The sequence below is a fragment of the Xenopus tropicalis genome, chromosome 6 (assembly GCF_000004195.4).
Source record: "Xenopus tropicalis strain Nigerian chromosome 6, UCB_Xtro_10.0, whole genome shotgun sequence".
In the NCBI taxonomy this organism is placed as follows: domain Eukaryota; kingdom Metazoa; phylum Chordata; class Amphibia; order Anura; family Pipidae; genus Xenopus; species Xenopus tropicalis.
Window position 1 is genome coordinate 2,921,912 of NC_030682.2, and position 10,931 is coordinate 2,932,842.

General features: G+C 43.8%; 1 protein-coding gene across 2 annotated transcripts; it reads right to left on the minus strand.

Moving 5' to 3' along the window:
* Window positions 1-4,123: 4,123 nt before the first annotated feature.
* On the minus strand, window positions 4,124-8,067 carry LOC105947725 (gastrula zinc finger protein XlCGF8.2DB-like). Of its 2 annotated transcripts, none has more exons than XM_031904152.1 (2): window positions 7,659-8,067; window positions 4,124-5,602 (listed from the first exon to the last, which is right to left on the minus strand). In XM_031904152.1, exon 2 carries the CDS (start codon window positions 5,466-5,468, stop codon window positions 4,671-4,673), a length of 798 nt encoding a protein of 265 aa, XP_031760012.1. In that variant the 5' UTR covers window positions 5,469-5,602; window positions 7,659-8,067; the 3' UTR covers window positions 4,124-4,670. The 2 variants fall into 2 exon arrangements, with proteins under 2 accessions (XP_031760012.1, XP_017945191.1); XM_018089702.2 differs by having other exon boundaries at window positions 4,124-5,616.
* Between the last annotated feature and the right edge of the window lie 2,864 nt (window positions 8,068-10,931).

Sequence of the window (10,931 nt, forward strand, 5' to 3'; positions counted from 1 at the left end):
CCAATCACAATGGCACTGTGTAACTCTTCCACTAATCCAATCCCAATGGCACTGTGTAACTCTTCCACTAATCCAATCCCAATGGCACTGTGTAACTCTTCCACTAATCCAATCCCAATGGCACTGTGTAACTCTTCCACTAATCCAATCCCAATGGCACTGTGTAACTCTTCCACTAATCCAATCACAATGGCACTGTGTAACTCTTCCACTAATCCAATCCCAATGGCACTGTGTAACTCTTCCACTAATCCAATCACAATGGCACTGTGTAACTCTTCCACTAATCCAATCACAATGGCACTGTGTAACTCTTCCACTAATCCAATCCCAATGGCACTGTGTAACTCTTCCACTAATCCAATCACAATGGCACTGTGTAACTCTTCCACTAATCCAATCACAATGGCACTGTGTAACTCTTCCACTAATCCAATCACAATGGCACTGTGTAACTCTTCCACTAATCCAATCCCAATGGCACTGTGTAACTCTTCCACCAATCCAATCACAATGGCACTGTGTAACTCTTCCACTAATCCAATCCCAATGGCACTGTGTAACTCTTCCACTAATCCAATCCCAATGGCACTGTGTAACTCTTCCACTAATCCAATCCCAATGGCACTGTGTAACTCTTCCACTAATCCAATCACAATGGCACTGTGTAACTCTTCCACCAATCCAATCACAATGGCACTGTGTAACTCTTCCACTAATCCAATCACAATGGCACTGTGTAACTCTTCCACTAATCCAATCACAATGGCACTGTGTAACTCTTCCACCAATCCAATCACAATGGCACTGTGTAACTCTTCCACTAATCCAATCACAATGGCACTGTGTAACTCTTCAGAGAGGTGACATCTGAAACTCACAGAGGTGTGAATGCTGTGGAGTTACTTTGAAAGGATTACCACTAAACTGAAGAAGCTGCTCGGATGAGGAGTGAAACGTTTTCAATGATTACTTAACAAGTCCAGTTGCTTTAAATTTATTTATACTAGATACACCATGACCTGGATAAATGAAAATCTTCATAGACATATATAGAATAACCTTCAACTTGAGCTTTTTAACCAACTAAAACTTTAATCAGGGATTAATAAATGTGGCTTTTCATGTATTGAAAAGTGTCAGGGGGGAGGCTCCGTCTTATGATGAAGGACAAAAGGACAAAACGTAGACATGGTAATGGGTGAATAAATGAGTTGAGCAGCAACATCAATATTAATATGTACTTACTGTTCCCTTAGTAACTCCCTGTCAGCGCTCAGTGGGATGTACCAACCAACCCAAATGGGAGGGGAACAGCTTCTAAAGGAAACCTGGATCTCAGAACCTCATTCCAGAAGAACCCAAGAAGAATGAATGTATGTAGAACTACACGGACTGTAGGGAAGAAGATCAGTGAGTGTATATGTATGTCATGCTGGAGCAGTAAGGCTCAGCATAGAAAGGGTTAAGTTTTCAATTTAGAAAGTCTGTTTGGAATCCACATTTGAGGGAAACCCCTCACAGTAGGGGGGTAATTCACAAATACCCCCTAAAGGACACTGAAGACAGACTGTCTGGCTAGGGGGCTGGGAGGTGGGAGGAGCCAGACAGGGCCAAATGAACCAACAAGGGAACTAAATTACCCTCCCTGTGCTACAGTGGGGGGTCTGTCTCAGGGCAGATTCTTAGCTAATATTTCTTTAGGCCCATAAAAGAAATATCTTTTTTCCCTGAAGGTGGTTCTTTTGAGAAAAGCTTTTGCCACATTCGGTACAAGTGAAGGGTTTCTCCCCCGTGTGGATCTGGTGATGGCGCTAAAGGCTGATCTTTAAATTAAATGTTTACCACATTCTGAACAGAGAAATGGTTTCTCTCCTGAGTGAATTCTCTGGTGCTTGGGAAGGCAGTTTTTATCACAGAAGCTTTTCCCACATTCCGGGCTCACAAATGGTTTTAACCCAGTGTCATGCCAGCAGTATTGCCTTGGCATTCTTAAAGGGTTAAACCTGGCAACATTTTGCTTTTTGTCCACAAGACACCCTTAATTAATTAAATACACAACAAGGGACTGTGGGAAGTGACAAATTTATCTGGGTTAATCAGACAATTCAGAGCCGGCCATTTTAGGCAGGAAGCTGAGTCCATTGGTTTCTTTGATCTGTTGATAAAGAGAGGCAATTGTGGCCCTAAGAACAGCAGGGGGCGCAGCTATGAGAAAATATGGATTATAGAAAGGGATCCATATCTCCTTTGCTTTAGGGGTCACATCCTCATAAATCACATATTGGTTATGGGGGGGCCCCATGCTTCCCAATGGTACCAAACAGGGACTGCCTATCAAGCTCTATGGCCAAAGGGGCTGGCATGAGAAAAACCAAGAGACGTTATCTGCTGTCTCCTGCACTACACAGTAAAGGACGAAATACTCACTAAAGCCAGGCAAATGAAAAATATAAAATTTGAAAACACGGAGATCGCCATCTTACAGGATTTATCCGGGTATACATTACAGCAAAGGCGCATGTTAAAACTCACTGACGCACTTAAGGAATAGAAAATGTTATTCCGTTGGGGATACCCAATCAGTATACAAGCTACAATTGCGGGGAAATGACATACTATGGCAGACCCGGATGATATACAACCCTTTCTCCAAGCATGCGAGGCACCAGAAATGTCACTTTCAGAATGGATACAATTTGTACAATTGCCAGAGCCAATACCACTTCCCGCAAGGGAGGCCTGGACTGAAGTGTGTACCCCCAAAGCTAAAAGGAAAAGACCCCGACAAACCCTGGATAAAGTTGGGAACCAGGCCGAAGCTATGGAACCTGGTTGACTTTGGTAACTATAAACACAACTGACTGCAATCATCTATTCCACCCTTAAGTGTACGTGTACTTGGGTTTACAGTCTCATTGTGCCATGATATAAGCACCTAAGTTTTGTGATCCCTTTAGTCCCAATCAAGGGAACCCCCATATCCAGAGGGGCCATGCCGACACCCGAAGGGCATATCCTCCCCCCCTGGAAAAAAATGGGCCTGCCCCGTAGCTCGCCTTCTAATAGAAGACATCGAACAGCAATATTCCCATTCTCTTATAGGTATACTACAATGTGTAATTATGATGTTCAATCACAGTAATTATGATATAATATACAGTTGGGTCATTTCCCAAACTGTAAATTATATCCTTATAAACTGGTGTTGGAAACCAGTGCCGAGTTGTTAGGGTGTACTGAGCCCTAGCAACCAGACAGCTGCCAACATTCAACTATATGGTATGGGCATCCCAGCAGAAATACATGCAGACCTGCCCAGCCTTAGCTACAATAATATAATCCTCTTTTATCTAAGAGAATGTGACATGGTCAGAGCCAAGTTGGTATATTCCAAGGATGAGCCCACTTGGCAGGAAGAAACAACTCTTTGACTGCTGATATTAGAGACTATAAACTACTGGTCAACTACTACAGGATCCTAGGGCTCCAGCCCTGAGTATTAAAGGGGAACTAAACGTTAAAAAACTTTTAGCATCTCAATAGCAGCAATGATCCTGGTATTAATTAATTAATCCTATCTGTAAAAATGGCCCCTTTATTGGAGCTCCCTATACATCCTCCCAGGTCCCTGTCTGTGTTTCACATGAGGGGTGGGTGTGGCCTAACGGTCCCTGCCAGAAGCACAGTAGGAGGGGGAGAGCCAATCACAGCCCTGCACTCACACAAGCACAGACAGGCTTCAGTTCCCTATCAGGTCAGCCTAGCTGCTGATTGGTTCCTATCCTACAGTGCCGCCGGCCCCTGCACAGCCTGGTAAAAGAGGCAGCAGGAAGTGGAACAGATGGGCGGGGCTAGTGGGGTTTTGGTGGAATTTATCAATAAATCAGTCCGAAACAGAACATTTTTTAAGCCCAATCCTTCTCTATTTAGATGAGTACAATTCATTGGCACAATATTGTTTTCCCCTGTAAGTTGGCACTCAGCCCTAGATATTCCCAAGGCATCAAAAACATTTTTCATTTAGGAAATTTCCCATGGAAAAGGTGTAATTGCCCTTAAGCACATAGAGAATGCACCGAACTCTAAGAAGCACTAAAATAAACATAAAACGAGGAATAAACAACTGAAATATTGCATTACATTTATTGAGGAATATATTTTACATACAAATAACCCCATAGTGTGTGGGTTGGTACCTACAGATATGATTGGCAGCTCCAATGGCCAATAGGCAATGTTGGAATGGGAGAATATGGAGGAGAAATCAGTGACTGTATCTCTTCCCCTGTATGAATGTTCTGGGGGAGGAGATGAAACCTTCTATTGGGAAAACCCCATTCTGTGCAAGTGAATCGTTTCTCCCCTGTGGGGATGACGGTGTTGATGGTTGGACTTTGCAGTATAAAGTTTTCCAAATTCCCTACACATAAAAGTTGCTCTCACACATGAATTCTCTGGTGTCTGGTAAGAGTTCCCTTTAAAGCAAAACTTTTCCCACAATCTGCACAAGCAAATTCCCCTGTATGAATGTTCTGGGGGAGGAGATGAAACCTTCTATTGGGGGAACCCCATTCTGTGCAAGTGAATGGTTTCTCCCCTGTGGGGATGATGGTGCTGCTGGTTGGAGTTTGCAGTATAAGGTTCCCCAAATTCCCTACACATGAAAGTTACTCTCGCACATGAGTTCTCTGGTGTACAGTAAGGTTTCCCTTTGAAACAAAACTTTTCCCACAATTTGCACAAGGAAAGGGTTTCTCCCCTGTGTGAACCTTGTAATGGCTGCTAAGCTTGGTCTTTGTGGTGAAACGTTTCCCACATTCTGTGCAAGAAAATGGTTTCTCCCCTGTGTGAACCTTGTAATGGCCGCTAAGCTGGCTCTTTGTGGTGAAATGTTTCCCACATTCTGTGCAAGAAAATGGTTTCTCCCCTGTGTGAATTCTCTGGTGATTCTGAAAGTTGCTCTTGTTGGAGAAGCTTTTCCCACATTCCATGCACACAAATGGTTTTACCCCTGTATGAATCTTCTGGTGGCTGACAAGGCTACACCTTTCATGGAATTGTTTATCACATTCTGTACATGCATAGGGTTTCTCCCCTGTGTGAAGTCTCTGGTGATCTGTTAGGATTTGCTTTACTCTAAAACTTTTCCCACATTCCGTGCACATGAATGGTTTCTCCCCTGTGTGAATTAATATGTGTTCTGTAAAATGATGCTTCTTCCTGAAACTTTTCCCACATTCTGTGCACATGAATGGTTTCTCCCCTGTGTGAATTAATTGGTGTTCTGTAAGGACTTGCTTTCGCCTGAAACTTTTCCCACATTCCAAGCACATGAATGGTTTCTCCCCAGTGTGGACTCTGTAATGAATAATAAGTTTGTTTTTTTCCAAGAATCTTTTCCCACATTCTGGGCATTCATGTTGTGCCACTGAGGGAAGTTCCATCTGGGAGTTGGGAATGCTCATTGCACTAAAGCTTTTTCTCAGTCGGATACAGGTTTTTCTCTCCAATGTGTGGATTTCCTGGTGTTGGAGAAGTTGCACGGTCTAATGGCCTCTTGTCTTTATCCAAAGAATCAGAGAATTGTCAGCTTCTGGGGCTTCTGTGTCTCTTCTGTTTTTAAGTAAATAAGTAAAAGAGTAAGAAAAAAGAGAATTTTAGTCAATAATTGCAGTTTTTCATTTTGCAGTTTAGCCACTCAAGTTTCTGTTACCCCAATGTTTCTATATATCTGTAACCTTGTTATGGGCTAAGGGGGCCCAGCCTGAAGGCCAGTTAGGGGGGGATTTGGGGTGAGTGCTTATTTACATAGTTACATAGGTTTGAAAAAAGACCAGAGTCCATCAAGTTCAACCCATCCGAGTAAACCCAGCACACAACCTATACTTACCAATCTATACACTCACATACATAAACTATATATACAACCAGTAATACTAACTGTAGATATTAGTATCACAATAGCCTTGGATATTCTGCTTGTTCAAGAACTCATCCAGGCCCCTCTTATAGGCATTAACAGAATCTGCCATTACCCCATCACTAGGGGCATTCCCCAACCCCCTCACTGCCCTTACCGTGAAAAACCACCCTTGTGCCCTGGTTACCCCTGGAACTATAGCGGGGTGACTGTTACCCCAATGTTTCTATATATCTGTAACCTTGTTATGGGCTAAGGGGGCCCAGCCTGAAGGCCAGTTAGGGGGGGATTTGGGGTGAGTGCTTATTTGTGCCCTGGGTACCCCTGGAACTATAGCAGGGTGACTGTTACCCCAATGTTTCTATATATCTGTAACCTTGTTATGGGCTAAGGGGGCCCAGCCTGAAGGCCAGTTAGGGGGGGATTTGGGGTGAGTGCTTATTTGTGCCCTGGGTACCCCTGGAACTATAGCAGGGTGACTGTTACCCCAATGTTTCTATATATCTGTAACCTTGTTATGGGCTAAGGGGGCCCAGCCTGAAGGCCAGTTAGGGGGGGATTTGGGGTGAGTGCTTATTTGTGCCCTGGGTACCCCTGGAACTATAGCGGGGTGACTGTTACCCCAATGTTTCTATATATCTGTAACCTTGTTATGGGCTAAGGGGGCCCAGCCTGAAGGCCAGTTAGGGGGGATTTGGGGTGAGTGCTTATTTGTGCCCTGGGTACCCCTGGAACTATAGCGGGGTGACTGTTACCCCAATGTTTCTATATATCTGTAACCTTGTTATGGGCTAAGGGGGCCCAGCCTGAAGCCCAGTTAGGGGGGGATTTGGGGTGAGTGCTTATTTGTGCACTGGGTACCCCTGGAACTATAACAGGGTGACTGTTACCCCAATGTTTCTATATATCTGTAACCTTGCTATGGGCTAAGGGTGCCCAGCCTGAAGGCCAGTTAGGGGGGGATTTGGGGTGAGTGCTTATTTGTGCCCTGGGTACCCCTGGAACTATAGCGGGTGACTGTTACCCCAATGTTTCTATATATCTGTAACCTTGTTATGGGCTAAGGGGGCCCAGCCTGAAGGCCAGTTAGGGGGGGATTTGGGGTGAGTGCTTATTTGTGCCCTGGGTACCCCTGGAACTATAGCGGGGTGACTGTTACCCCAATGTTTCTATATATCTGTAACCTTGTTATGGGCTAAGGGGGCCCAGCATGAAGGCCAGTTAAGGGGGGATTTGGGGTGAGTGCTTATTTGTGCCCTGGGTACCCCTGGAACTATAGCAGGGTGACTGTTACCCCAATGTTTCTATATATCTGTAACCTTGTTATGGGCTAAGGGGGCCCAGCCTGAAGGCCAGTTAGGGGGGGATTTGGGGTGAGTGCTTATTTTTGCCCTGGTTACCCCTGGAACTATAGCGGGGTGACTGTTACCCCAATGTTTCTATATATCTGTAACCTTGTTATGGGCTAAGGGGGCCCAGCCTGAAGGCCAGTTAGGGGGAAAAACCAAGAAGTGCCCCCCAGTAAGTGCAATACAGCATTAAACAAAGGGAGCCCGCACCCCAATAAATCCCCCCAACATGAATAAATGAGCCATAAGCACAGTATGACATAAGGGCACAAAAGCAATAAGTGAGCAGTATGAGAGGCAAACAAATAGGCAAATCAGTAGCCACAAGCTGAGCCCAGTGGCACAGAATTCAGGGATCAGTGCCAAGGAAACACTGATATAGTTACCTGTCCTTGGGCAGAGTCTCCTCATTAGCCTGCAGAGCCCCTGTACCCTGTACCCACACGTCTCTTCCCCAAACTAACTCAGCTCTCATTCCCGCAGCTTTTTAGCCCATTTTGGATCCCACCCCCTATGGGCGGGGCCTTTGTTTGGGGGAAAAGGTTCCTCCCACAATATGGAAAGGAAGGCTGATGGGTTCCTGTACTCTAACGCCCTTCATTAGCATAGTCACATGTTTATCAAAGGCAGGTAATTAGCATGGGATAACGAGAGGGTGGAGCCTTAATTTGCCCCCTGGGGGGAAACTATGTAACACAATAAAGGTGCAGCCTCACTCCCTCAGGCACCTGTTTAACATGAATGTCCCACTGTCTGTGTGTGAGTTGGGCCTTTTCTCATTATTATTATAGTGAGGGAAAGAAACTGCCCCTCCCATTAACCCCTGGGGGCAATGCACTAGACATGGTTCAGCCAGAAAAAAGTAGAATAACCTTCAACTTGAGCTTTTTAACCAACTAAAACTTTAATCAGGGATTAATAAATGTGCCGGGTTGGAATTAGGGGTAACCCCAGGGTCCCCAGAATCACAGTAATTATGATATAATTATATATACTATATATAGTAGGGACCTCCGTCCTCTTGTGTCTTTGACTCCTTTCTTATTATAATTATATCTTTTATTTATTTGTGCTTATTGTAATACTTTGCATTTATCCCCTCTTTGATAACTATAGCACAGTTTTTCAAGAAAAACTCAGAAAAGTCCAGTTGTTTTAGACTTAATTCTACTAGATACTGTATATCATGGCCTGGATGAATGAGAATCTTCAAAGACATACAAGTCAATAAAACACAATAGGGCTGATTCACTAAAGGCTGATAAGTTTTATCACATGCTTTTTTGCGTTGAAATTGGCGTGAAAAAAACATGTGATTCGCTAAAGTATTATCGCATACGTTTTTGCATGTCGTGTGCGTTAATTTACATGCAACCACATGCGTTAATTAGCGTGCAGAAATAACACTAACGCATGATTCACAAACACTTAGACGCACTAAATATCGCATTGTTCTATGCGAAAATTAACCCCTACTTGGGGCAGGTGGTAATTATAGAAAAGTACAGTAAATGAGCTTGGGGAACACAATACGGACTTTGCAGTGGGATTTATTCAGTCTGTGTTGGCCCCAGAGTGACGCAGCCGCCAGTTTGCAGGGAAATGGGCATTTTCAGTACAGTAGTTTTCCGAAAGTAATGGTGTGTATGGCTAACATGGCGTGCGTTTATTCACATGCGGCGACTATTTGTGCGCAATGTGTTGATTAGCGCTCGTTCCATCAAAACCGCACGTAAATAGTCTTCGCAACTAAAATAAGGCAAGCAGCATCGCGTCTAAATGAATGCAAGTATCCTTTTAGTGAATCGAGCGTTAAGACGTGAAAAATTTAGACACAATAAAATTTATAATGTATGCTATAAATAGCGCTCGTTTTAACGCACTTTAGTGAATCGGCCCTAATATCTTAATTCTATCATATTAACCATATTAGCGCATTAATCATATGAGAAGCTGTCAAGGACAAACTGTTGGACTGGCCAGTTTGATTGTAGCTGCATTGTATTTGTACGAAGGCAGAATCCCGACATTCTTAACTGTCTCTGAGCTGATACTGCATCAAATGTCACACAACCTGTTAGTCTTATAACCCTGAGACTCCCGTATCAGTAGTAGCTCTGTTATCTCTAAGAACAGAACAGGCAGAGACCAACGCGCCCAACACACCCACGGGGCCTCTTTTCACAAGTTTGCGGACTCATCAAAAATGTTTTTACAACAGGAAAAAGAAACATTGTTATAAAATGTATTTAAAACCCCTCTGATATTAAATGATATGAACAAGATGGAGTAAAGAAATAAGATGGTTTCTTTTTTCATTAACAGCTCCTCCCTTTTGTTCAAATCTTGAACATATACCGAATATACTCGAGAATAAGCCGATCGGAATATAAGCCGACGTACCTAATTTTACCTAAGAAAACTGGAAAAACGTATTGACTCGAGTATAAGCCCAGGGTGGGAAATGCAGCCGCTACTGCTAAGTTTTAATAATCAAAATAAATACCAATAAAATGACATTAATTGAGGCATCAGTGGGGTATATGTTTTTCAATATTTATTTAAAAGAAAAACAGTTAACTAGCTCTGTAAGTGGAGAAGAGGGTCAATAAAAACAATGAGTGCTACCCCCCACTCATTGCACATTGGCAAACTGGCAGCAGACCCAGTCCTGGAGGGATATAAGGGGAAATAAGTATTGCTAGTGGGAGCCTAGGCCAGGGCACTGGGGGGTCTGGTTGCGGGGGGGCCTAATTTGCACACAAAGGAGAGCGGGTGCTAGTCTAGAGGGACCCATGGCACCCGACTCGAGTATAAGCCAAGCGTGACTTTTTCAGCACATTTTGGGTATATACTGTATTCTCTATTTCTTACCCAGACCTCTCCTCCACTCACCTACTCCTTAATAACAGGTTGAGTTCCAGTACAGAGTTGCCTCTCTGGGTTCCCATCTAAATCAGCAAGTTCTTCCTTACCCTGCTCATACAGGAATGGGATCCTGCTATGGGTAAGGCCAAACACAGAAGGCTGCTGATCAGAAGAGGCTGTTGTATAATCGATCCAGGAGCTAAATGGGTGAGCGCCTCCCTTCAGCTGCCCCTCCATGTAACCTCTGGATGAAATACTGTATTGGCAGCAACACAGAATCAACCTTGATATAATATAAACACAAGGCCCATTGCAATCGCTCTGATATTAAGTACCATAAAATCTTTTAAACATTTGATAACCAAATCCCTGCAGTCACACAAGCACAGACAGGCTTCAGTTCCCTATCAGGCCAGCCTAGCTGCTGATTGGTTCCTATCCTACAGTGCCGCCGCCCCCCCTGCACAGCCTGGGAAAGGAGGCAGCAGGAAGAGGAACAGATGGGCGGGGCTAGTGAGGTTTGAGGGAATTTCTCAATAAATCAGTCTGAAACACAACATTTTTTAAGCCCATTCCTTCTCAATTTAGATGAGTACAACTCATTGGCACAATATTATTTTTACATATTATTTCCCCTTTAAGTTGGCACTCAGCCCTAGATATTCCCAAGGCATCAAAAACATTTTTCATTTAGGAAATTTCCCATGGGAAAGGTGTAATTGCCCTTAAGCACATAGAGAATGCACCGAACTCTAAGAAGCACTAAAATAAACATAAAACGAGGAATAAAC

Bases quoted from the DNA above. Each gene is read 5' to 3' on its own strand.
- LOC105947725 (XM_031904152.1), bottom strand. From the start codon at position 5,468: ATGAGCATTCCCAACTCCCAGATGGAACTTCCCTCAGTGGCACAACAT.